At 44.0% G+C, this 25992-nt stretch overlaps 6 protein-coding genes across 6 annotated transcripts; 3 read left to right on the plus strand and 3 right to left on the minus strand.

Annotated features, from left to right (window-relative positions):
• Positions 1-771: 771 nt before the first annotated feature.
• AGABI2DRAFT_120512 (hypothetical protein) lies at positions 772-3786 on the plus strand (the record flags this gene model as incomplete). The annotated part of the gene is made up of 7 exons (XM_006463641.1): positions 772-1025; positions 1077-1235; positions 1283-1439; positions 1494-1696; positions 3308-3440; positions 3489-3617; positions 3673-3786. 7 exons carry the CDS (start codon positions 772-774, stop codon positions 3784-3786), a joined length of 1149 nt encoding a protein of 382 aa, XP_006463704.1.
• Positions 3787-5447: 1661 nt separating this feature from the next.
• On the minus strand, positions 5448-6449 carry AGABI2DRAFT_187227 (hypothetical protein; the record flags this gene model as incomplete). Its single annotated transcript, XM_006463642.1, has 4 exons — positions 6022-6449; positions 5782-5935; positions 5573-5705; positions 5448-5509 (listed from the first exon to the last, which is right to left on the minus strand). Exons 1-4 carry the CDS (start codon positions 6435-6437, stop codon positions 5448-5450), a joined length of 765 nt encoding a protein of 254 aa, XP_006463705.1. The 5' UTR covers positions 6438-6449.
• A 422-nt stretch (positions 6450-6871) lies between these two features.
• Positions 6872-10481, plus strand: AGABI2DRAFT_194453 (hypothetical protein). Its single transcript, XM_006463643.1, has 10 exons — positions 6872-7519; positions 7572-8060; positions 8112-8174; positions 8227-8273; positions 8327-8702; positions 8756-9337; positions 9395-9678; positions 9733-9851; positions 9901-10006; positions 10065-10481. Exons 1-10 carry the CDS (start codon positions 6894-6896, stop codon positions 10367-10369), a joined length of 2997 nt encoding a protein of 998 aa, XP_006463706.1. The 5' UTR covers positions 6872-6893; the 3' UTR covers positions 10370-10481.
• A 1211-nt stretch (positions 10482-11692) lies between these two features.
• On the plus strand, positions 11693-12363 carry AGABI2DRAFT_194454 (hypothetical protein; the record flags this gene model as incomplete). The annotated part of the gene is made up of 4 exons (XM_006463644.1): positions 11693-12015; positions 12070-12132; positions 12183-12229; positions 12294-12363. Coding segments are annotated over exons 1-4 (405 nt in total), but the record flags the coding sequence as incomplete, so codon positions are not given.
• A 4647-nt stretch (positions 12364-17010) lies between these two features.
• On the minus strand, positions 17011-19196 carry AGABI2DRAFT_194455 (hypothetical protein). The gene is made up of 6 exons (XM_006463645.1): positions 18970-19196; positions 18816-18902; positions 18684-18762; positions 17936-18622; positions 17369-17877; positions 17011-17317 (listed from the first exon to the last, which is right to left on the minus strand). The coding sequence occupies exons 1-6, from the start codon at positions 19119-19121 to the stop codon at positions 17197-17199; spliced, it is 1635 nt and encodes a 544-aa protein (XP_006463708.1). The 5' UTR covers positions 19122-19196; the 3' UTR covers positions 17011-17196.
• Positions 19197-20400: 1204 nt separating this feature from the next.
• AGABI2DRAFT_208623 (hypothetical protein) lies at positions 20401-25602 on the minus strand. The gene is made up of 9 exons (XM_006463646.1): positions 25543-25602; positions 25363-25490; positions 21892-21952; positions 21683-21840; positions 21418-21630; positions 21055-21261; positions 20957-20991; positions 20623-20901; positions 20401-20567 (listed from the first exon to the last, which is right to left on the minus strand). The coding sequence occupies exons 1-9, from the start codon at positions 25595-25597 to the stop codon at positions 20483-20485; spliced, it is 1221 nt and encodes a 406-aa protein (XP_006463709.1). The 5' UTR covers positions 25598-25602; the 3' UTR covers positions 20401-20482.
• Positions 25603-25992: the final 390 nt, after the last annotated feature.

Consider the following 25992-nt stretch of genomic DNA (forward strand, 5'->3'; position numbering starts at 1 on the left):
ATCATCGTTAGACGTTAGCATGCCAACGCTTGTGGCTGTGTCCTGTTCAACAACCACATCACACCCAGGCTCGTAACGCAATTCCTCAGCAACGACACCCTCGATCGCGATGAAACTTTGTGAGACATATCTCTACGGTGGAGGGAACATCTGTGCGAAATTTTGAGGCGGTGCAATTAGAGCTAAGCTCACAAAATACAAAACGGTTTTGTTACTGGTGAGTCTACCTATCTGCCAAATATCTCGCTGAAAAGTCCACATAAACCTTTCATACTCAATCATCTTATAGTCCGTAGTACCTTCTAAAAGTCCTCGAAGTTTTAGAGCGAATGAAGGCGACGCAGCTTCAATATATTGAAACTCACTTTCCCCCCAATTCCACAAATATTGAGCCCGATTTTATACCTGTTGCTTAGAGATTTCAGGATGCGGTCAGGCTATCCTATTGGCATGTTTGTCGACGGTTTCATAGAGATTGAGTAGGAGATTGGTTTACAATAACAACATCTCCAGAATTAGGGTGAGTTTTACAAATTCAGGAATTCCCTTGCTTTTACTCATCCCCGTCTCTTCAAACTTCGCAGTCTTTAGCGTTCCGGCGAAATCGACTAGCTCCCCAATTTTCAAAGGAAACGGACAAGAACTCGCAGGGGAATTGGCATGACATTTTGCTAGCTCTGCTATTCCAGCCTTGTGACAAGGCTTGTTACACCTCTGTAATACGTTACACTGAGGTCAATTAACTTGACTTCGTACCACTACCATCCCCTTATGCCCACCGCCAATCCCCCCCGTTCTCGTCTGCGCCGCCGCTCCCGTTCTCGGTCTAGGTCTGTCTCTAGGTCTCGTTCTGGCTCGCCTCGTCAAGCCCATGGCCGTGGACGTGATCGTAATCGTCGATCACGATCACGTTCACCTCGATCGCGCTCCCCTTCTCGCCAATCCAGGACTGGGCGGTCTTGGTTCTGTACTATCTTGAAGGCTCTCGATAACAAGAATAGGAAGGGGGTCCAAGGACAAGAGAAGTAATTGTATTTTCTTTTGATCTGAATGAATTCACATACTATATGCGCTAGGAAAGGGGCTTTACAGCCTTACTATCGTGCGGGGAAGCTCATTCCTCGTACTATCGATCCTTGGATGAACATTGAGCAGATCTTTATGACTGCTCTCGCTCAGGAAGGCCTTTTGAAGGTCGACGACGACACCGAGTCACTGACCGAAGAAGACGCAAGGTAAATTCTCTCTCACCGTTGAAGTATATGCTCATTTCACCCCATAGCGAGCAAGATAGGTTCAAAGAACGTCAGGTAGACGCATACCGAAAGATTTTGGCACTCGTGCCCAACATGCACGACCTCGTCAAGCGGCTCTGTGACACTACGCAAGACAATGACGAAGACCTGAACCAGAGCCACCTCTTCAAGTTTATTGAAGTGGTAAGTAAACCAATTCTACTCGTCCTGGTATCTTACCACTTGAGTTTTTTCTAGCTTCATGAAAGTGCAACCCAAGCTCGAATTGCGGATTCGTCGAAGGTCAACAATGCGATTTGCGAGCTCATGGTAAAAGACACTGGGGATCATATTACCCCTCCGGTACCTAACGAGAAGTGTATGCGAGGTTGGGAGCACATCGACACTGGTCGTTTGCTTTGCCCAGTCCGGGAATTGAGACGTGGGGGTTATAACACCGAGTAAGATTCCTTTTCTGATGATTTGCACTTCTGATGTTACAGTGGCTCAAAAAACTGTCCCAATGTTTTGAGGTTTTTCACTATTTGTATTATAGCTCAATGAGTTTTATGAATATGATTATGTAATTAATATATTTTATGCTCTTGCATGTGACCTTTAAAACGCATGTAAGATGACGTAATTTTGAGCAGTAAAAGGTGGCGAAATTAAATCAACAAAATAATCAATCATTGGGACAATTTTTTGACCTTCTACTCAACTTTCAGAAATGATGATCTACAGCCACACAGAAAATGTGAAAAATCAAGGAAATATTTACAGATGTTATCTAACATTATATACACACATCTGACATGTTAACACATTACGTTTACTTTATTTTGCTATCATAATCTCTATATTTGTTATTTGTAGTCTTTTTGTTACTTTTTGATTGTAGAATACTATTCTAGAGGTAAAACTCAGTTTAAAATATGTCAAGCAAAGTCTAATACTAAGAAAAACTAAAAACTAAAACATGTGGGTAAGATATACAACTATAAAAGGCATTAAGAAAGATTTTTTCTTGATAAGAAAGAGTAATAAATTATCAAACTTACTTTAGACAGCTTTAAAATAGAATTCAAGTCACTCACAGTGTCAATAACTTTGAATCTCATTCTCAGTGTCATCAAATGGTACAAATCTTATTAAAAAAATGTCATTTTAAGGCTGTTGTAAGCAATGAAAGCATCTCTCCTTTTTGCAACATTGGAAATCTGTCCAAATATCATGAAACTAGACAGTGACAGACTGTAGGAAGGGTTGGTAGTCACATTGGATAATGATAATTATAATTTGACCAGATAAATGATACATATCTGAAAGAAAGAGGTTGAAAGTTGACTGACACTTTTGTAGCAAAATATGAAGGAATAAATTATCTTATAGTGGGATGGTATATGTACTGTGAGTGAGTAGGATGCTTGTACATACATAGAATATTATAATTACTAAATAGTACTATGATATTTTAGAGTTGAAGAGCAGTAAAAGGCTTTGAAAAGTTGAAAATTTGGAAGGAAAAGAGAATATTGTGGTAGAATAACAGCTTTAGCATTGGAATCTTCTTTCCAATGAGTTTTTTTCTCATATTTCTTGACATTAGAATTACACAAACATGGTTTTGACTGGTTTTCACAAACGGAATCGTCTTTTAGAACCTGGAAAATGATAAAAAAGCTCTCAGTAACCAAAGTAGAGATTATGATAGTAACGTAAAGTTAACATAATGTGTTAACATGTCAGATGTGTGTATATAATGTTAGATAACATCTGTAAATATTTCCTTGATTTTTCACATTTTCTGTGTGGCTGTAGATCATCATTTCTGAAAGTTGAGTAGAAGGTCAAAAAACTGTCCCAATGATTGATTATGTTGTTGATTTAATTTCGCCACCTTTTACTGCTCAAAATTACGTCATCTTACATGCGTTTTAAAGGTCACATGCAAGAGCATAAAATATATTAATTACATAATCATATTCATGAAACTCATTGAGCTATAATACAAATAGTGAAAAACCTCAAAACATTGGGACAGTTTTTTGAGCCACTGTAGTATATTACAGTAAACTTGCTAAACTCAAAGCCGATGAAGTCCACGTCACGGCGTACGACTATCCGCTCTTCTTATATGATGAAGACATGATGCAGGCTGGTGATATCATGGCAGGACTCTGCCGAGGTTTTCTGTTGCTTCGCGTAAGTCTTAATTAATATATGAGGTAATGCTAATGCTCTGTTACTTAGGTTGTTGAAGAAATGCTGTTTGGCAGTGGAAAACCCCGGGTGACGAAGCATGCAACCAAGGACTCTATCGCAGTCAAGTACGGGATTACACAAATTACACCCTCAATCATTGCTTATGGCGCTACTCAAGTCAGTATTTCTGAATTCAATTGGTCTTTCCTCCTTTACTCGGTGTACAATGCAGGCTCGGTTTGCACTGTCGTCGATCCGAGAGTGGCCCATGCAAGACATGTTATTCGAGCTGGACGAATTTTACTACAATGTCCTCGAGATTTTTGAGGATCCCGACGACTGCTAGACTAAGCAAACTCTGGCGTTCTGGCAAGAGTAAGAGATCCACAAGCCTGAGAACCATGCTAATCGTCTCTCGCTAGCCATTTCTTTCCCTCTGGTGGACCCTCTCGGCGTGGAGCAAGAAAACGACGCGCGGTTCCAAAACCAAGCGAGTGGCAGGATGTCATCAAACTTCGAGCTCTGAGGGATGTACGACGACAGCTCCGCGAAGAGTCCCAAGCTCAGGATCATGTTCCGGCTGAATTGACACACAGCTAATGGTTTACTTCTCTCAAACGGTTCGCTACTCTTGGACGGCTTGCTACCATCGGATTGCTCTTGCTTTGCAGTGTGGAATTCTCGTATCATGGATCTTGCTCGCTTCACGGTTTATTTATGCTTCGACTTCTCTCGCTTTCCGATGTTTGACTCAGGTACTCTTCTTTGACTTAGCTCTCCGCTTTGACTTGACTCGTTCCCTGGCTTTATTTCGGTACATACTGCACGTGTAAAGAGATACGAAGAATAAGAATTGATTTGCTTTCAATTTACGAGTGCGATTTCGATTTTATTTGGATCGAGATTGAGGGTTGTCACCCTGGCGTATAGCCTTCGAATCATATGGATTATAATCTAAAGGATTCCTTCTATTTATGATACGAAATAGTTCGTGGCCTAATTCTCAGACCTGAAAAGATGACATAACTGCAGAATACATTGACAATGTGTTACTGATATAATTGTAAGTTTTAGGATTAGTAACATGTCCTACCATTATACCTAGATATTTAATCAATGTATTATCGGTCTGAGGATTATTACAAATTCCGATAAGGGAATAGTTATTTTTCGGGCTCATAATTGGAATGTCATTCTAATATCATTATTCTATTGGTAAAGTTCCATAACATTGGAACCTATGGGTAAGTCTTATTGTAAGCAATAAGTCAGCAAGTAAGCCCTTATATTTTTCCGACCCTTTTGCTGATGTCATCACCTCCCGCCGACTTTAAGTTACTTGGTCGAAAGTTTAAAACCTGGCTTCTCTCCCAGTTCCGAAATTATGTCTGATGATCTACTCAGCTTCGACGCAAAATGTCTGACTATGATGTTTCAAAAACGATATATCTGCCTGAATTTTTTTTATCCGTTCCACAATGCGTCGTACACGCGAGATCCTTATGCATTAACCCTCTCCTCAAGAATTGCGCGCCTATTCAAACTGAGTACGAAGAAACACCGAATGTATTCTGTATGCAGCATGGAAGAATATCAGTTTATTTAGCTATGGTTCTAGACAGAAATGACAAAGAAGCCAAGCTAACGGCGGCAGTCAAAGTGGGAGAATGGTGAAACTACCTCGTTCTTTGAGCTCAGGCTGAAGGTGCCATTCGATGGCTACTTCAAGTATGAGCCTTTTGAAGTGGAACAAGGATTACGGCGTTCTCATGTGTGTGGAGTGTTGTTACTTTTCATTGAGCCGGACAACATTCGAGGTACGATGAATTTAATTTCAACTTTGTCATTGAGTAGCGAACACTTGAACGGTGACGAAGAGTGGCGTCAGAAATGCGCAAAAAGAAAAGCAAGCCCAGTCTGCTACGGTCGAAAAATCGACCTGGAACTGATTGTCAAGTGCCAAACTTACATAGAATTGAGATTCGTATGATAGACTGCCATAGAAAACTAGCATTGTAGAACTTCCGACTTGTTCTTCTTCTGAGGTGATCTCGCGTCGTCTTCACCCCCTGATGATTGACTAGGACCTACTTCATGCACCTCTAATTTCCGTTTCTTACGCTCATTCTGACTTTGAAGTCTAAACCATTCATCTTGGAGATGTTTTTTGAGCGTCGGGATGTTCTTTTGGTCAGAATGACAATAAAAGCATGAGAGGGGGACTTTGAGGAGGGGCTCGTATTTGGAAAAGGGGTGCTTGATCATCTTAAGTTAACAAATAGTCCTCGTCAGAATCGACAAGCATTTGGTAAGAGCGGGATCGTGCAGAACTGAGGCTTACGTTCTGGTAATAAGTCGGTTCGGCGTCGAACCAAGTCAAAACTTCATCAATGTGCAAGAAAAATCCAAGTTTCGGGTGAAATGAATTATAGTGTTTCTTGTGTTTCAATTTCTCAGAAACAAGGTCGCTGGATATGACATGCATATGCAAATGCCTAAGAAGTACTGTATTCAGCACATGGGTAACGGCAAGATAAATATATTCGCAAATGTCGCCATGTGGTTGGGACGAATGACTCACTCCATTGATGGTGCACCATGAAACCCCATCCAAACGTCCCAAACAAAACCGTATCGTTTCTCCATCTCTCGCTCTATTTCATTTTTCACCTTCATACCTTCGTCTTTCATCGAGGTGAGAATATCTTTCGCGCCTTTTTTATCAACGTTTTTTGAATTGAGGAGAGTTCGAAGACTAGAGAGGTCAGAGGCCAGGGGCAATCGCTTCTGTGATACCACCTCTCCGCCGGTTTCAGGGCTTACAAGTTTATTGGAAGTAGACGATGCGCGAGGAAGCACGAGGAAGTGGAACATAGATTTCGGATAGGCATCATAAATTGTCATGTTTCTGTCCGAATGGCAGAAAAGAATAGAAGCTGGGAGGGTAAGTGGGTCCTTAAGAGCATACGTGCGTAGGAGAGTGAGGTTTGGGTGCATGGCAGATGGCTGTATTTGGAAAGGTGGTTGGGAAGGTTGATCGCTACCGGTCAAGTGACCAGCACTCAATGAGGCACTGCTGGTCAATCGATCATGATCATGAGTTAACTACTCCCTTGGAAAGAATCAAAGTAAGTGAGATGCATCAGTCCCTCACGAGCGCATTCTCTTCATGACCTTTTGCTGACCAACAAGAATGAGCTCTACGCGACATTCACAGCCTTTTTATCCACCTTGCTCTTCCGTGTCTGATTCCATCAGAATTCTGAAGCGATAGGCTTCGTAGACATCATGACGGTATTGAGTAAAATCAGATAGTCCCGGCTGAAAGAAGTGCAAGATGCTCATGAATACGTAATAATCACCCTAATGCATCGCCTCGTGGTGCTCAGCATATAAGGTGGCAATGAAGATAGGCGAATAACGTTGTTACCCTCCAGGTCTCTTCCACCTTCCATGCCTCGGAATTGTCCTAATATCCTTTCCTCCGGCGTTTGTACAGATGCTCAATGTCTTCTTGAACATAACATCCATACTTGTGACGCATGCAATTATGTGGCGTTAAACATCCGGGAATACAACGCTCATATCAGCGGCAAGAAACACAAGAGGGCGGTTACCCGCGGGATCCCTCAGCCTTTTTATTGTCCCGCATGCCAGTGCAATGTGAATTCTTTGGACTGGGGACAACATAGCAAGGGAAGGAGGCATCGAGAGTTGGCTCAAAATTCAAATATCGAGCCGACGGCTGTTTTCCCGGCGGAAACTCACACATTTTGCGGTATCTGTCAAATTTCGATTCCAAGTCACCTTTGGGATCGCCATCTACATAGCGCCAGCCATACACGCTTTCAGCGATATGCTGTCTTTAGGGCAGCGCAGGAAGACTCTGAGAAGGATAAAAACGGAGTCACCATCGATGGCAACCCTGATTTTGAAATCCTCGAACCAACGGTAGGCGCCAGTGGGGCCACAATATCTCTAAAGATATCATGTACGGTTCCGCTGGCGAAAATCGTTCTGGTTTCCGTGAAGTTGAGTGCAGACCTTGGTTCTCAACACAATAGGAGGGTTGCCTCACCGTAAGTTCTAGCTCCCTTTGACCAGTTGCATTTTTTCGACGCTACGAATCAGATTTTCTCTATCGATTCAGGGTTTTAGAACCAAGGTGTCAAATATTCCTATCGTAGTGAACCTCAAATTTTCTCAAGAATTCATTGGCCGATATCAAGATCGTATTGAATTCCATTTCATGGATCAACAACTTAACAAGGCGTTCATCATCTCTAGAATGGCACACGCCATTGTCGGGGATCGTAATGCTCATGAGGAGTTGAAGGCTCGAGCGCCCTACGTGCCCCGAGTGCGAAACAAGAACAGGGAACCCGAAACTAAGATCGTCGAGGGTGAAGCACCTCCCTCGCTGAACGCCATCCCCTACGCTACCAGGCTTCCAAAAGCCCAGATTCCAAATCATCTGCTTTCAACTCTCAATGTATCGTCACAGAGTTCTCAAGAGAATGTAGAATCTATTAAAAACGGATTCCTGCCGAGGATTTTCAGCTCGGAGTCGTACGGACGTCATTTTAAGAATCTTGTCTGGGTCGAGGAGCATCAGATGGAGTAAGAATTATTCTCGCATCCTCTAATTGCGTTCTTCTGATCTTGTTCTAGACAGGATTTAGAGAGATATGACATGGAAAATTCTATTTTGAAGCGGCACAATCAGTATTACTAGTATGTTCTGGACTTTTTCACAAACGCTACGTGAACATTCAAACCTTTTCAGCCTTGCTGTACCTGGATTGGCTGAAAAACGCCCCAGTGTGCTCATTGGTAACGTATTCAGACTTCTACTTCTAAGAGAGTGCTGATTTAATATCTTATAGGCGACAGAATTTTTGTCCGGAGACAAAATGATCAAGCAGGTCATTGGTATGCGGGACACGTGCACGTTGTCAGGATGATTGAAGTCGGACTTGTGTTCCACGAATCATTTAGAGGATGGACAGCTTCACAGAAGTATCATATCCGGTTTAAATTGAATCGCATTCCCCTGCAACGCCAACATCAGGCGCTTGACACCGTGTTCACCGAGAACCGTATCCTCTTTCCCGACTCGTCTCACCTTCCTATGGTGCCAATGCCCCGACCTCCGCCCAGGATTGTTAATAAGCTAATTTCTACGAATCCCGCCCAATTACAGGCCATCGCTTCGGTTGTAGCCGCAGCTCCTGGATCTTTACCATTTATCATATTTGGACCGTGAGTTTGATAATTCACCCCAAGTTTTTATTTTTTTCACGAATTTGCTATAGACCTGGAACGGGGAAGACTATCACCATTGTAGAGGCCATCCTCCAACTGGTGCAAAAGAATCCCAATATCCGTATTCTCGCCTCGGCGCCTTCAAACTCTGCCGCAGATCTAATTGCTTTACGGCTCTCTCAGGTTCTCAACAATGACCAACTTTTCCGCATGTACGCACCGTCCAGACTGAAAGGACAAGTGCCAGATCCCTTGGAACCATTCAGCTATTACCGTGACAACGGCTTGTCTCGCTCATGTTTCTCGGTTCCACCTATGGCAACCATGAAGCGATACCGGGTCATTGTGTCTACGCTCATTTCCGCCTCAATTGTCTTTGGGATCGGTATGCCTAGGGGACATTTTAGCCATATTTTCATCGACGAGGCAGGGCAGGCGACAGAACCAGAAGCATTTGTGTCTATCAAGACGATGGCTGATCCTTCAACTAACGTTGTTCTTTCTGGCGATCCAAAACAACTGGGACCTATCATCCGCTCTGGTATTGCTACTAAACTCGGCCTTGAGCTTAGTTACATTGAACGCCTCATATCGCGACATGCTTATAATTTGAGAACAGGGCATGGCAAAAGGTGAGTAATGTTTCTGCATTAGGGTTCGAAGACAAACAGCTAAACGTCAAATTTTAGTATCGTGAAACTTGTGAAAAACTTTAGGTCTCACGAAGCCATCCTAAGGTTTCCGAATGAGAAGTTTTATGGTAATGATCTAGAGCCTTGTGCCGATCCCAAAACTATCAACGCATATCTTAATTCGGAGTATCTTCCAAACAAGAAATTTCCTATTGTATTCCATTGTGTTTCGGGAAAGGACGACAGAGAAGCCAGTTCTCCTTCATTTTTCAATATTGATGAAGTTACACAAGTGAAGATATACGTTGAGAAGTTGAAGAGGGATCGCAAGTTCAGGACAAGTAGGTTTATCGTTTTTGCCGTCCAAACTCGCATCAGCTAAACTGTTTTTATAGCTGATCATGATATTGGAGTCATCGCACCGTACCATGCACAATGTCTCAAGATTCGCACTGCGCTTCGCGGAGTTGCTGATGAAGTCAAAGTGGGCTCAGTTGAAGAATTTCAAGGTCAAGTAAGTGAGAATGAAATTTTGATGTGTTTCTGTTCTGATTTTCCCAAAGGAAAGAAAGGTTATCATTATATCAACCGTTAGAAGTAGTAAGGAATTTGTATCATACGATATCAGGCATACTCTTGGATTTGTCGCTAGCCCACGTCGTTTCAATGGTACGCTAAAACTCCTACCTACCTATTGTGCTGTCATTAACGATCTAACTGGCACCAGTGTCTGTTACGCGAGCGCAAGCTCTCCTTATAGTCATCGGGGATCCAAATGTTCTAGGCCTTGATCCGTTATGGAGGTCTTTCCTGAATTATATCTATCTCAATGGCGGCTGGAAAGGCCCCGATATTCCTTGGGATCCTTCAGAGCCTGTCGAGGAGGCCGGTGGATACGATCATGTTGCAAGGAATGTGGCCCTTGCTGATATGAATGACTTCACTCGTCGCATGGAAGAGTTGACAATGGAGGGTGCTGGAGATGACGATGTAGACGCAGGTGTTGATAGGCCATGGCGCGACGTTGAGTAGCTAATTATTGTGAATATCATGAATATACAGATGAACGTTGAACGGTTGAGGTAACGAGTCTCGACTCTCCCAAAACTCTTCCGAGTATATTTTGGGTGTATGTGTAATATATATCATGTATTCCACTCGCTCCCGCATAATCTGCGCATATTGCAACACTGATTCGTCTCTTGGCCTTCTCTCACAGAACGAACTTCAAGTTCGCTCACGGGGCGCCATTCTCATATCCTAGCAGTCAAAAATCTACCAGCCTTTACAACTTGCTCTAACGATCTGAGCGAAGCGCGCATCTGAGCTCACTGTCCTATCCATGGCAGAGGCACTTTCGAGGCGTAACAGCCTTTTGAACCACAATCACATACGGCAAATCCACGATCGATATCCTGAGAAGGATTAGTCATCTGAGGTGTTTGATCCGGCGGCGTAAGTGATCATTGTTGAATTGATCATGCGGGAACGAAACGCTCTGTTAAACTAAGATCCCAGGTTGTCTTCTGGTCCCTTCAACTATCGCTTGCAATCGGATACAAATCAGATGAGGCGGGATACAGTTTGCAAGAAGTCGATCTTGAGTGAAATTAAAACGTCATTGTGAGTGGATTGACGTAAATGAAATATATGATTCTTACACGCTGGCATTGAACTTCGTCACATCTCTACACTATGCAGGACTGTCAGAACATATTGAACACGGGGAGCTCATAAAAACGTACTAAAATCATCAATAAATCGTATCCTATCATTTGCACGAATCATAAAAAATATCGTCAAAAGTCCATTCAGTACGCATATCAGGAGCGATAGACACCGACGTGGAGGAAAAAGTTCGTATCACTGGCTTGTAATCCTCACTTACTGAACTTGAGTATAGAAGGAGTAGACCGCGTTTCATTCGAAGCTGCGGTTCAGAACGCAGAGAATAACAAGGATGGGGTTATAGTCGAGGGTGAACTAGATTTTGGTATCGTTGAACAAACCGAGGCCGCCAAAGCATCACCGAAGGTTGTTCGTATTCGAACCGAAAGCCCTTCTACCAAAGTTCTCTTTGCTTCTGTGAAGTTGAACATGAATTCAGCTCCTTCCTCAAGACGTGTCACACCTCCGTAAGCCCTCTGAATATGACAAATATATGCACAATCCGCTCAAACGTGTTATGTCCGTAGCTTTTCCTTGAACATTGAGAATAGAGGCCACCCGCTTTCGAGTACCCGGTCGGCAACCGTCACTGTTTCCTTGGCGCGAAGAGACGTAGGGAGGTACCAGGCCCGACTTGAACTTGGGTTCGAGAATATGACAACGAAGAAGCGCTTTGTCATATTGCGACCCGTACAAGTTATCGTTGGAGATTCACAATTGCATCAGCAATTAAAGGCTAAAGCACCCTATATACCTAGGCGGCCAGCGACTCGCGAACCCGAAATGAACGTTGTACAAGGCGTTAAACCGCCTGCTCTGAGTGTTATCACTTATACAACCCAGCTACCTCGACCAGAGATTCCTCCACACCTTTCAAAAACTCTTAATGCGTCCTCGTCTCCTTGGCATGCACAAAAGATTAAGGATATGTTCCTCTCGTTGCCGCTTCATCAGGAGAACCACGGCGATTTTTTCAAGATTCTAATGTGGATTGAGGAGCACAGGATGGAGTAAGCTCAACGGTGACTTTCGCTATAGCTATACGTCTCATTCTTGCGCTTTAGATACGACCTCCAGCGTTATGACATGCCAGATTCGACTCTAGCTTCTCATAGGCCATATTACTAGTAAGCTTTCTGGCCGTTAGACTTGCATAGTGGGACTCAAATATCTGCAGCTTAGAGGTCCCCGGTCTCGCAGAGAAGCGGCCCAGCGTCCTGACTGGTATGTCTCTGAGCTTGCGTCATCGGCGACACTTGACAGTATGTGACTGCTAACAACCTTACAGGCGACCGAATACTTGTGCGCAAACATGACGGCCCTGTGGGTCACTGGTACGCAGGCCACGTCCATTTCGTACGTCAGTATGAAGTTGGCCTTCGTTTTCACCAATCTTTCTACGGCTGGACATCGCTTCAAGTTGAACAAAATACCACTATGGCGTCAACATCAAGCTCTCGCTGTTTCTTTCACCTCTCCTCGCCTTCTTTTCCCTGAATCTTTGTACCTCCCGAAAGGCTCTAGTCTGGATCAGGACTCTGTTAAGCCGTTCAATTCCTTAATTGCTAGTAATCCGAAACAGTTGCAAGCTGTTGCGTCGATCAAGAACGCACCCCTCGGCTCCTTACCTTTCATTGTCTTCGGCCCGTGAGTGGATAACCTGATTTTCAACTTGAAGATGCCGGTCTAATATTGATTAAGACCCGGTACTGGTAAGACGGTGACAATAGTGGAAGCAATCAGGCAACTAGTCAAAACAAAGTCGAACACCCGAATCCTTGCTTGTGCGCCTTCGAACGCAGCAGCAGATCTCATCGCCACGAGGCTCAGGGATTCATTCAACATCGATGAGCTTTTCCGGCTATATGCGCCGTCAAGGCATAAAGATCAAGTCCCAGATGAATTAATGCAATACAGCTATTATCACGAAATGCCTAATTCTCGTCCTTGTTTCGGTGCTCCTTCAATTGGCAGAATGAAACGATTCAGGATCGTAATCGCAACCTGTGTCTCTGCTTCTATAATTTCTGGTATAGGGATGCCGCGCGGTCATTTTACGCATATCTTCGTTGATGAATCAGGTCAAGCAACGGAACCAGAGGCATTGGTTCCCATTAAGATGATGGCTGACGACGCTACAAATGTTGTTTTATCTGGTGACCCAAAACAACTTGGACCGATTGTGCGATCGGTTATTGCGTGTAAGCTGGGATTGGAACTTAGTTACTTGGAAAGGTTGATGCGACTCCCCATTTATGATCTGAAAACGTATACCGGGAAGAGGTGAGCTTAATCTCTTTTGCCGGCAGTGATAGTTAAATCTTGTTTAGCATCGTGAAATTGGTCAAGAATTTCAGATCGCATGACGCCATTCTCAAATACCCGAATCAAAAATTCTACAGCGGAGATCTTCAAGCCTGCGCTGATGATACTATTACCAACTCTTACCTTGACTCGCCTTGGCTTCCGAACAAAGATTTTCCAGTCGTTTTCCATAGTGTATCCGGGAAAGATGATAGAGAATCAACTTCGCCTTCGTTCTTTAATATTGATGAAGTTATCATGGTCAAAACTTACGTTCAGCAACTCAAGGCGAATAGAAAGTTTAGAACGAGTAAGTGACATCTCGGGGAATGTTTAAATTAATTATATCGCTTATTGGACATTCTGAAAGATGATCATGATATAGGTGTTATCGCACCTTACCACGCTCAATGCCAGAAAATTCGGAGTGCTCTACGGAATGTCGCTGACGAAGTTAAAGTTGCTTCGGTAGAGGATTTCCAGGGCCAGGTATCGCATATGGATATATTTTACAACGTGAATGAATGACTGACATGTTCATAAGGAACGCAAAGTCATAATCATATCTACGGTCCGAAGCAGTAAAGAATTTATCTCATACGACATCCTCCACACTCTTGGTTTCGTCGCAAGTCCAAGGCGTTTTAATGGCAAGTCAAGCTACCCGCTGTTCATTACCTTCAATGTTCATCAACTGACACGCGACCATAGTATCCATAACACGCGCCAAAGCACTTCTCATTGTCATCGGTGATCCTCAAGTATTGGGTTTAGACCCACTCTGGCGTTCATTCCTTAATTATATCCATGACAACAACGGTTGGAAAGGACCGGATATTCCTTGGGATCCCGCGGAAGCTGTTAACGAAGCTGGAGGTTATGATACTATCATTCGTGATGACGCATTGCTTGATATGAATGATTTTACCCGTCGCATGGAAAGTTTGGCTTTGGGAGATGTTGTTGTTAAAGAAGAGGATGTAGATATGGATGTGGGTGTTGATAGGCCTTGGCGTAACGTGGAGTGAATTTCTAGGCCCTAATGACAATTCTCAACTTATTTCTCTTCCATCTCGCATTTGTACGAGGCGACAGCCGTGAATGGCCGAGCCGTTTGGACCTTATATAGTTCGAAAAGATTGTATTTTATTTTGAGGAAAAGAGAAACACGAAGTACAGACGCGATCAGTGCTCGAAAGTCTCGTGCTCCAAGAAATAATGGGCCAATGACCTTCCCATTGGCAGTACGTTCACGGTATGACATATAAACAGATTTATTGGCTCTTCGAGGGGACAGGATCACAATTAATTTGAGCACCATTCATGTCTGAGACTGGCACGTGAGTTGAGGTAGGATCTGTGGAGCTGGATCGGTATCTTCGCATTTCACGACGATGCAACGGATTACTGATTTTATGCCCCTGGAGGTCTGTGAAAGCATCGCCCTCCTCCTTGACCTCGGCACCGTCCTCACACTACGATGCGTATGTTTTTTTGTGTTTCTCTTTGTTTGGTCATAGATTAATCACGTTGTTACACTAGACCTGTAAGATGTTCCTCAATGCCACCAACTCGTGGAGAGTATGGGCAAACCTTGCGCGATATATAGCGTTAGAGCCGCTTTTTTCTGTACCTGACGAACCTCTAGAACACTACACAGCGTCGGAATTGAGGGAGTGGGTTGTGAGACGTTATAACGCATAAGAGCTAATTTTCACAGATACACCAGCAAGATTCGAGAAACGTCCAGTCTCCGGAACCAATGGGGTAACTCAGGTCGAACTACTTCGCGGTGGACGATGGTTGCTGTTGTCCAATGGTTCGGACATATTTTCCATAGATTGTGAAGCCACGACTCTCGAACCCCAGTTGTTAATCTCAACCGAAGCCCCTGGACAAGATACTCGCTTAGAATTTAAAACTTGGACAGACCGTGATGCTGATCGACTATCTCTTCGGGTTGCCGCTATCTACTCCGAAAAGATGATCCGAGCTAGGGACATCCTGAGACCCTGTGGGTCTGATTTTATCGTTATTGCATCGGTAGTTAATCCTAATCTCGTCCAGATCTTTATCAAGTTTGGGTGACCTTCCACCAACTCAGCTTGGTCGGCCATGGTCATGCCGCGAGGCTTGTTTCAGAGCCCCTCAACCAAGGGCAACAGTGTCGCGGAAACATTGCAGAGATACACTTCGAAGGCCTCAATCAAAATTACTTCATAATTTTGAAAGACGATGTGGATCCTGAACTTGATAACGGAGTGTATGAGGCATACACGCGAATGCAAGTTTTGGATTATGTAAATCCACCATCTTCATTCGACCTCAGCGCCACCATAGCGCTTCAAGGCCTTGAGTTGCCAGCTGCGAGTGTTTGATTCATTACCCTAAGTAAATGTGCTCAGTTTTTTACAGTCTGATTTCTACATTCTTCCCGGGAATAGGTGTGCTATCAGCACCTGTCGGAGTGGCATCTCCATCTATCCTATCCCGACAGTCAAAACACGGTGTGTTGCGCCCCTCCATTGCTTTGCCTACGGATCCTTCTCACCTGATGAGCACCCCTTCTACCAATGGCGATCGGATCTGTATGTTGGCACGAGCTCGACTATATATGTCCTCAAAAACTATCACGATATCATAGAAGAAATCCTGATCCCTCATCAAATTGATGAAGAGCCGGTAATCAGAGCCCTTGGAACTGACAACATAGTAAAACCAGTTGATCTTGACGTTTATGTTGCTCTACGAACCACAGTCTACTCCATGGGCGGTCCTTGGGTTACTAACCCTCGCGTGGAAATTTCTCGGTACCCTTGGAAAGCTCCTGCTGCATGGGATGATCCTAGCGTAAATGAATTTTACGTTCCAGGTGGGACCAGTCAACCTCATATGTCAAACCTTGAACATCCTGGGTTGACTGCTGGTGTGGCTAGCAAAAAAGTGTTTCGCACCGAAAGCGTTGAGGGGAGAGTGCTTGGCTTTGATGAAGGGACTGGTCGAGCAGTGGTTGTTGGAAAACACGAGGCATACGTGTATGATGTGGTAAAGGGCGAGGCATGAGCGAAACGTCCCTCGTACTTTCTCTCGCCGATTATGATCTCTACTCTTAAGTTCCTAGGATTGCTGATACGGATGTGGTGATAAAAAATTAATTAATTTTTGAAATGTTGGATCGCTAAAAATCTTCATTGAAGGCCTGTTTTGAATGCCGAAATACGCAAGAGAAACATAGAAATTCAAGGAAAATGACAACATGAGAATCTTTGAACAAAGTAAAGACAAATCAGACCGGTTTCTACTTTCAGCACTTTAATCTCCTGACACTGGCAATCGCTACCGGTCTACTGTAAACTTACCAACCCCACCTTGTTTGCCCACAAAGTTAGGGGATATGAGTTGAGACCAAGCTGGGTTCAGTCTATGACCGAGACCTTCAAGCAATGCTGATATAGCTGACTCGCTTTGTCTTCCAAGCAAGGATTTGCCAGTCGTTTTGCATCCGGGAAAGATAGTAGAAAAGCAACTTCGCCTTCATTCTCTAATATTGATCAGAGTCCATCTGACTCCATCATGCCAGTGTTGAAAGGTAATATCTATGCCCTGATAACATCCTTACTTTATTTTTCCCCCTTTGTAAAAATCGCGTTTTGTACGAAGCGACAGCCGTGAAAGCCAGGGCCATTTAGGTTTCAACGACATTGGATTTCCGAGAAAATTATATTCTATTTTACCGCGAAAAGAGAAACATGAAGTATGTATAGTAAAAGTGAAAGGTCAGTTCAGTAAAAAAAAAAAGAGGATAATGTGGTATATCGTGTATCCCGTCGTCATAGATTGTACAACGGGACAAAGGCGAGCAGAAAGCAATAACTCTGGAATCAGCATCAGTCGCCGGAGGATGTAGCAAGCTTCTCCTCAAGTTCTTCCTTGACGGCTCTCCATCCTTCCTCGGTGAGTTTGGAATAACCTTCTTCGAGATCCTTCTCGAAGTATATGGGTACGAACCTAGATAATGTTAAGAGGACGTTTTTACTCAAGTCAATGATGATAACTTACTCTGTTCCCTTCTTCTTCCGTTCAGCAGCATCATCCCTCTGTCTCTGTTCAATCGTCACTTTCTCTTTCGTAGCTTCCGAATAATCCTTCTTCAACAAATTACTCGTGACATTTTCCCAAAGCTTCCTGCTCTCGCTAGGTAACATCTTCTCCAAAGGTCTCACCTCCATTGGTACGACTTGTAAAGCCGATAGATCTATCAATGTGGAATATTCACTATCGAGTCGGGTGATGTCGGTACGTGACGCGGAATGCGGTGGTATCTCAGGTATTGAAAGATGTTCGTGGGAAGGTGAAGGAGAGGAAGCAACGGACGAGAAGGTATTTGGGTATGAACCTGCACCGACTCTCCTCCAACGGATTTGACCACGCCACGAACCATCGAAGACGGCAACAACACGGTCTGTGGGTACGTGTTTCACCTTTGTCCATTCTTCGTGCTCAGTTTCGCCTTCATGGACAATATGAATTACACCTTCTACCAGGAAGTGTGCTTTCCCGAGCCAAGACTGCAAAAAGGTGATCATTAAGAAGAGTCTCAAAGACTAGGAAAACTTATAAGCTCACCTCCTCTTTATATTCTATAATCGCCCTGAACTTGGTTCCAGGTTTACCGCCGCTGCAGGTGATGATAGTCGACTCGCTAACGGTAACGTAGAAACTCCCCCTCAAAATCCCATTGACGGAAGCTATCGGATGAGAGACGCAATAACGTTCCCCATTGCCATTACCACCAGTGATATTGACAAAAATCCCTTGGTTGTACTGGCCGGGCAATACTTTAACCGTAGTCCCAGAAACTTTAGCCGAAATTTGATCGATTCCGTACATTTCAATGTGCTTCCTCGGGCAAGAAGCATAATAAGCAGAGACGGGGGGATGATGGGAAACTTGTTCCGTGAGATAGACGACGCGAAGACGTTCAACATTGTTGTCATTGGCGAGACTAGTGTTAGACATCTGAGCTGTCAAGTTGGTTTCGAGGGATTGAGGTGGTGTTGTGGCGGGAGTGGAGTTCCTTCCTTTTGAGAAGGCGCTAACCCCACTTCGGGCACTCTTGGAGCTTCTGCCGCTCCTGATGCTAGTCGTCTCGGAGGCATTAACAACAGTTGGGGATTCGGGTGCAAGAGTCGTATGGGTGAGTGGAATTGGCATTTGCGATGAATCAGTCGGATAGGCAACCGGGGGGACATCCCAGTGTGCTCGGAAGTGCTCCCCGAGGACCGAGTTGTAGGGTTTGCATACTTTGCCATGCTATCAATTGATAATTCCAGGTTGAGAACCCTGACTGTGAATGTAGGCGACTAGTACGTACCACAAACTTGAGATCCTTTGTGAAGGCAAACCTCACGACAGCGAGCATCCGCTCAAAGGGATGTTCAGGTTCGCTGATTCTGGCAGGGAATAAGTAAACCATTGGGCGAACTAAAAGGGTCTTGTACTCAACGCAGCAAAAAGATCTGGTCTGTCAAGGTAATGCCAGTACTCCAAGTTGGGGATGGGTTCGAGTAAGGATGCTGGCAACGACAGTCGCCTATGTCAATCACATTGAAAGCACAATCAACGCCAAGCTTCAAACGATCTCAAGCGAAATAACGTACATGTTGGCAATATCCTTCACCCCCAAACACTTTTTGACCAGCTGCACAATCATCTTGAGCTTGCCACCCTCGCCAGTGTCTCCGGAATCTGACACCGAGATGGGTGCGTCGTCATCGACTACAGCACTGTCCTTGTTCTGGTTTGCTTTCATGACAGATATATGGGCTCGGAAAGAAAGAGAGAGTAGAAAAGAGGGGGCGACGATGCCAGCTTCCGAGAAGAGCAGAAGAAAGAGAAGCTTGTTACTGCGACCGATTTACGTGACTTTAGCATTACCCTTCACGTGCACTTGCTCCATCTTTCCCAAAAAACCCAAAAATATTTTTTTTGTCCACCAAAATAATGATCCAACATTGTACATTGAACACTCAACAGTCCTAGGCTAGGGTCAAGGAATCCACTACAACCTCCGATCAGTCGCTTTTCGCTAAAAAATCCATTTATTCTCCCCACACGCCATTAAATCGAACATTACGTTCTTCCGGTTCATACGTAGCTGTAAATTTTGCAAACTCCGTGTCTTTCACTTTACAAGACGTTGCGGATGATGTTGCCATCGTATGTTAATTTACTTAACCATGGGGTAGGTATTTCAGACAACGATCGATCACAGCTGAAATAACTTAGCACCGCCACATCTTGATCCAGATGAACACGTTTCTCATCCTCCACATTACCCTCCTAGCTCCCAGCCGGCGGCTCTAGAAACATGAAATTATCCGAAATATACACAGCGTATGCAAGTTACAATGATATCGATCCAAAGAATCAAAAGGCATAATTAAACGGGGTTTGTCAACGACCTCATCACTGATTGGACACACCACACCAGTCGTCATGTATAGGGACAGAAATAATATACCATTACTGCCATCTCCTTGAGCCACATTGGTGCTAGACTGCTCGTATATATTGCATACATAAGGACCTCGTCACTTTGCCAGAGGAGCCGCGAGACGTACAAATTCATTCACTACTCTTCCCAATATCCGAAATAAGAAAGATGGTAATTCTCTCGACGTGCTCCAAATTAACTCCTATCAATATACTTTGCGCCCGTCTATCAAAATTTGTAGTGCCTGAACAAAGCATCATTGTATCAAGTCAGTGCAAAAGTGATAATCAGAAAATAATCAGGTCCGAACAATTGCAATGCTGCTAATACTACAAACCTTCCCGCCGGAAAGCCTGGTAGGATAGCCGAGCCTTCTAAGAGAAGTTTGAAGTCTATAGTGAGACAAGAACAAGATTCATAGAAGCGAAAACGATCAAGGAATCAACTGCCAGATCGAATCACTTATTTATTGAATCAGACATCGAACTTTGAACGACATCTCAAAAACACCCTCTTTGGTTATAAAATACGCCGCAATTGCGAAGACTACAGCCACGTACCTTTAGCAGTTTGCTGAAAAACACAACCGGCTTCATAAACAACCTGATCAATTGCAAAATAGTCTATAGAGGTTATTCTGAAGAAGTCGATTGTTCGATCACAATAAAAGTTGAAATTTAGATATCCTTGAAACCAGCTTCCAACAAATCCGCAGCCTTTCTTGCAGTACCCCAGGAAGTTTGATATCCATAACCCGCATGCCTAATCGTCGAAATTTAATAATGCACATTCCAAGACTGACAATCCAAACGCATACCCGTAATTATACACGACCAACACCTTTTCTTTGTCGCCACGATCACCATTGGTACGCTGTTCGTCGAGTTTACCTTGCACATCCCACCACTCGCTCTCGATTCGGATACCATTCTCTCTTGCAGGTCGAAGTCCACACCCTTCACCGACAACATGGGATAGGAGATCACCGAGCTGTGGAGGCCTGATGGCCCGAACTTCCGGAGGTGCGAGCTGGGGGCATAGTTTGAGTGCGCGGGTCAGGATTTCAGAAGTTGTCTCCTCTCGGGGGTGTGGATACCTATCAAAAGACTGAGGATGATAACCCGAGTGCTAAAGGACAATGTTCAACATACCAATCATTTGCGACTCTAGTTCCGCCAATGACAACCTGCAAGTTGCAACCCATGTCGTCAGAATTTGTCAACCAAGAAAAACTGCGGAAAGCAATTACATCACCGCTTCTACGGGGGATGATATAAGTAACAACTTCCTCCCCCTTCTCATTCTTCTGTCCACTTTCGGTTATCCCAGTCCTCACCCAAGGAGCGCGTAAGAGTACAGTTTGTCCTCTTATAGGATATACGCTCATATCCTCGACTCCACCCATGAATCTAGTAGATAATCCAGTGCAAACAATGACAGCATCGACTCTTCCATGCTCCCGCCGCTCGTGAATTTTATCAGCAGAGTGTTGTACGAGCCCTTCAGCATTGCCGGTTTTTACAGCGGGTAGATCTGTAGGCACAGGAGATGGAGAAGGTGGAGGCGTCGCACGTGGAGATAACCCTAGTCTTTCGACAGCATATTTGGCTACCGCTTTTGCTGAATAACGATCGCCGAAGATGCTAATTCCCCCTTCAATGATTTGTGATAAATGCTGGACGTGGCCACGGACTGTACGTCCCCCTCGGCCTATGAAACGAGTGAACAGCCAATTAAGATAGATCGGCGTATCGATGGTGACTGTGTTGAATGTACAACCTGAGATGGCCTTAGGCGGGAGGTCCTGTGGTGGGATGGGTTTGTACTGTATGCGCAATGATTAAGAAAGAGGCGTGAGTAAAAGTGAGGAGGCGAACCATGGGCATCTCTTCTAGCGGTTCAGGACCAGGCGAATTGTCTGTGATCCGTTCACCATGAAAGTATTCTGTTTCTGAAATACGGAAAAAACATTCATCAGTCTCGCTCCCTGGTTCAGAGAGCTCCCAAAGTGTCCTGAAAGTGTCCTTCTCAAAATCTGATTACGGACCCTGTCAGCAGAGGCTTGAGACGACTGGATAAAGCGTACAATATAAGTCATCGTTTGGATACTTCTTTCGATCTCTAGTGTTGTATACGTGGTGAGCACCCTGCGTACCCGAATCAGTGAAATGATAAACATTCAACTGTAGATGCACGGACAGCCCATTGACTAGTATATCTGACACCAGTATCCGGATCTCCAGGATAAGCGTCGGCCACCAGCGTAACTCGGTATTTCCCATTTCCTCGCTGTTGGATCTCAAGCGCTGTTGTCAGACCTACGACTCCTACAAGACGTCGATAAGCTTCGGAAACTGACAAAGGGGTAACATGTCGCACTTACCAGCACCTAGAACGACAATTTCGAAAAAGTCTCGTGTTTCGGCCTCCTCCATTGTTCTTGCGCGCCTTATATGTGGTACTTTTCGCCTGACCACTGATGGACTGCGGGAGTGATAGGTATGGACAATGAAAAGTGGAGGTGAATCAAGGTTGTAAGAACGTGAACCCGCCTAGCTGAAGTGTCTGGTCCCGGCTTGCAGACAGTGGGAGAGTGACAAATGTGGAAATGGAGACCAGCCGGCGTCACCACGTTCTCATCTCTTTTCCGCGCCATATGTTGCTCCTAATTATAAGTCAGAGTTACTTCAGGGGACCCTGAACAAACCCTAACCCTTCAAGCTTCAAGTATGGCATATTCCGGCGCGACTGACTAAACCCTGGTTCGAACTACTTTAAATACCGCATAGACTTCGACCCAATATAACCTCGCTGGGTCAGAGATTCTAGCCCATGCATCGAACTACTGGTCAACTTTTACTCATCAGTGTAAATTTCCATTTTTCAATGCATATACAATCGCTTTCGCCTGACCCGATAATCGGATTTGATGCACAGACAACACAACTTCTCATGTCCCAGAAAATCACACTTTCAGGGCTCGAAACTCGCAGGCCATGATAATTGGCAAGATAGTCTCATAGGTGCGAGCGCAACCCATGCTAATTATATATCTTCCTTCCAACTATGTATCAACGACGCGCTATTTATTTATCGAATGATAGACATAAGCACTATCTTTAGATCATTTGCATGAAGGAGAAAACGTTCAAGTGAGGGATTGACAGACCGACCTGTAATTCGCCTCTAATCACCGCGACGACGTCCAACATACCCCTGGTTCCTTTATTCATGTGGTACAAGTGTCTAAAATTCCGTGAACGCCGTCATCCGTGAACATCGTGAATTTACTTCTTGATTTCCATGGATTCATCAGATTTTGCTTACAATACTAGGCACTCGCGACTAAATTTGCTTGTGGACGGTACGTTATAAACGGGATGCTGTGTCAACAATGTCTTCAGATTTGTCTACGTGAAGTTCAAATGGTTCATTCAAAGTGCCCAAAATTCAACAGATCCCTCTACTCACGTCACTTTCATCAACCTCTTTGGAGGAGTTGCGACTCCGTTCGGTGGTGAACCAAGAGTTTGTGGAGGTCAAGGGATGGTATAGCCTTTTCTATTGTTGTATCAGTATGCACTGGCAAACTAAAGGAACATATTCATACTTAGCTCTTGAGGACATCGTTCGGAGCTTCCACCATCTGGAAACTTACTCCGCTGGGAGGTGATCAATATAAAGTATGTGCGGTTCAAATATGACTTGTTATCTAGAGGGTTGTATTTACCGTTAAATTCCACTCAGATATCCACCAACATAACCACCCCAAATCTTGGTGGCGTAATCACGGAAGTATTTTGGTCTATGCACAGAACTACTAGTTTGGTATGTGCCTGGTCGTTCTACGCTCCCTTCAACCAATTCCATAAGGTTCTCATGGTGATTAAACACAGCTTCCTCTTGACCCGGAGAATAGGACCGATTGTACAGATAGCGGCAGAATTTCTCAAGTGTTCCAATTCTTCCCACCTGAAGTTTTGAACTAGTCGTGGAACCTCTTAGGTGTAACGGACGGTTTCGAGGTGATTTCATTCGGTTTTTTATACAAGATGGAGATTGTTCCTCAAGAATCAAAGTTTGAGACCTCTTTTGATTAAATATACACTCTTCAACAAATAAGTCCCTCCTCTAATAGATCTGCGGCCCTTCTCGCCGTACCCCACGAGCTTTGATATCCACTTCCAGAATGCCTTCAAAATCAAGCAGTATAAATCAGTCGAAGAAATTCACTTTGTCAAACAAGACACAAACCCATAATTATACACGATCAATGTATCTCCTTGCGAACGATGATTTTGATTTTCATTGAGGACTTTACCTTGAACATTCCACCATTCCTTTTCTAACCTGATTCCATTATCTCTTTGAGGGCGGAATCCACATTGTTCGCGAATGATGAGAGGAAGAAGATCTTTTACCGAAGGTTCCCTTACTGATCTGACTTCTTCTGGTGCAAGTTGAGGACGAATTTCGATTGCTCGAGACAGTATTTTCAATGTCGTTTCTTTGCGTGGATAAGGGTACCTAGAGTAGACCATTAACCATTACTTGCTGAAAAAGAAGTGCTAGCATACCAGTCATCGAGTATGCGGGTTCCACCGACAACTACCTGGAAAAAAACTTAGTGGATCGGAGAAAAGGAAATGAAAACTCGAGATTCACCTCACCATTCCGTCGCGGAATAACATATATAATAATTTCCTGACCATTCTCATCGACTCCCAATCCACGGGCAGTCAAACCGAATTTAACCCAAGGTGCACGAAGTAGGATAACCTGTCCTCTTAACGGGCGTACGGTCAAATCTTCTACACCGCCCAATGATCTTGTGGACAACCCGGTGCAAACTATAACTGCGTGTGCCTTGCCAACAGGGTTATCTGTCGTCCCTATTGATTATTTTTCGTGAGCTTTCCATCTGGAGTCGAAACGAGAAAGCGACTCGGATACAGCACCTTCTTCAGTCATACCTTGACGCCCTTCAATAATTTCGACTAGATGTTGAACATGTCGCCGAACAATCTTTCCTCCAAGGGCTATAAAACGGGCCTGGAGCCATTTCAGGTATTCGGGGACGTCTATTGTCACTGTCTCAAAAGTACACCCGGAAACAGCACCATCTGGCAATTCCGAAGATGGAATAACCTTATACTAATAGATAAGTCAGTTAGTTACTTTACGTAGAACTAGCAGGAACTCGAGTGCATACAGATGGAAATGCCTCTGAAGTATCCGGACCGGGTGAGTTCTCTGTAAGATGGTTATCATAATGATATGTCGTTTGCGGGATTCGTTGAAATAAATGTTCTGTTTCCTTTCCTTCCTCCGAAAACTCCCAGAAAGTTTTGAGTGTGTCTTTCTGATAGTCTAACAAGATATATTCATCGTAAAGATACGGACAACAACCAAAGATGGATGATATAACATACCGAACAATTCGTCATTCGGATAATTTTTCCTGTCTCTCGGATCGAACAAATGATTTGCCCCCTGAACATAAGACGATAGATGATCAAATGAGACAGAAGAAGAGGGACCTGGGGGTGCAACGTACAGCCCATTGACTAGTGTAATTTACACCTGTGTTCGGATCTCCAGGAAAGACATCAGAGACGATAGTGACCCTATATTTCCCTTTGCCACGTTCTTGTATCTCGATGGCAGTGGTTAAGCCGATGACACCTGACCTCAACACAAGTCAGCGAGATAAAGGATAGCAAAAATCGTGCCATGCCTGCGCCCAAAACGACGACATTGTAAACGTCGAATTGCTCGACAGAAGGAGCCATTGGTGTTTAACGCGGGGCACGATAGAGAGTTGTGACTCATCTTCTCATTGGAAGACCGTGCGGATGTCCGTGAGAGAAACTTGAATCATATTATCACCTTTTCTGTACCACCATACAGTACTGTACCGTATTATCTAGTGTTTTTGAATTCACCATGATATAGTTGAAAAGATTGTCTAATCGGATTTAAAAAATTTGATGAAAGAGTTTATTATTCACCTACTTACAACTCATAGCCGTCCATACAACAACAAAAAAATTCCAAGCCACAAATTATCATCCAACCAATATAAAAACACTAAGAATCAATCTACAAGAATAGAACCTATCACAGTATTAAACAAAAACATTATCAAAAGATTCACCAAATCCTTAACCAAAAAAATCAAAAAATC

Source organism: Agaricus bisporus, assembly GCF_000300575.1.
Source record: "Agaricus bisporus var. bisporus H97 unplaced genomic scaffold AGABI2scaffold_9, whole genome shotgun sequence".
Classification (NCBI taxonomy): Eukaryota; Fungi; Basidiomycota; class Agaricomycetes; order Agaricales; family Agaricaceae; genus Agaricus; species Agaricus bisporus.

Coding starts and splice junctions, on each gene's coding strand:
- AGABI2DRAFT_194453 (XM_006463643.1), top strand. CDS start 6,894: ATGCCTCGGAATTGTCCTAATATCCTTTCCTCCGGCGTTTGTACAGAT. Junction 8,061..8,111: donor GTCGAGGAGCATCAGATGGA/GTAAGAATTATT, acceptor ATCTTGTTCTAG/ACAGGATTTAGAGAGATATG. Junction 9,852..9,900: donor TTGAAGAATTTCAAGGTCAA/GTAAGTGAGAAT, acceptor ATTTTCCCAAAG/GAAAGAAAGGTTATCATTAT.
- AGABI2DRAFT_194455 (XM_006463645.1), bottom strand. CDS start 19,121: ATGAAAGCAAACCAGAACAAGGACAGTGCTGTAGTCGATGACGACGCA. Junction 18,763..18,815: donor AGACCAGATCTTTTTGCTGC/GTTGAGTACAAG, acceptor ATTCCCTGCCAG/AATCAGCGAACCTGAACATC. Junction 17,878..17,935: donor TTATAGAATATAAAGAGGAG/GTGAGCTTATAA, acceptor ACCTTTTTGCAG/TCTTGGCTCGGGAAAGCACA.
- AGABI2DRAFT_208623 (XM_006463646.1), bottom strand. CDS start 25,597: ATGGCTCCTTCTGTCGAGCAATTCGACGTTTACAATGTCGTCGTTTTG. Junction 25,491..25,542: donor TGTCGTCGTTTTGGGCGCAG/GCATGGCACGAT, acceptor TGTTGAGGTCAG/GTGTCATCGGCTTAACCACT. Junction 21,631..21,682: donor CGCTAGAAGAGATGCCCATG/GTTCGCCTCCTC, acceptor TTGCGCATACAG/TACAAACCCATCCCACCACA.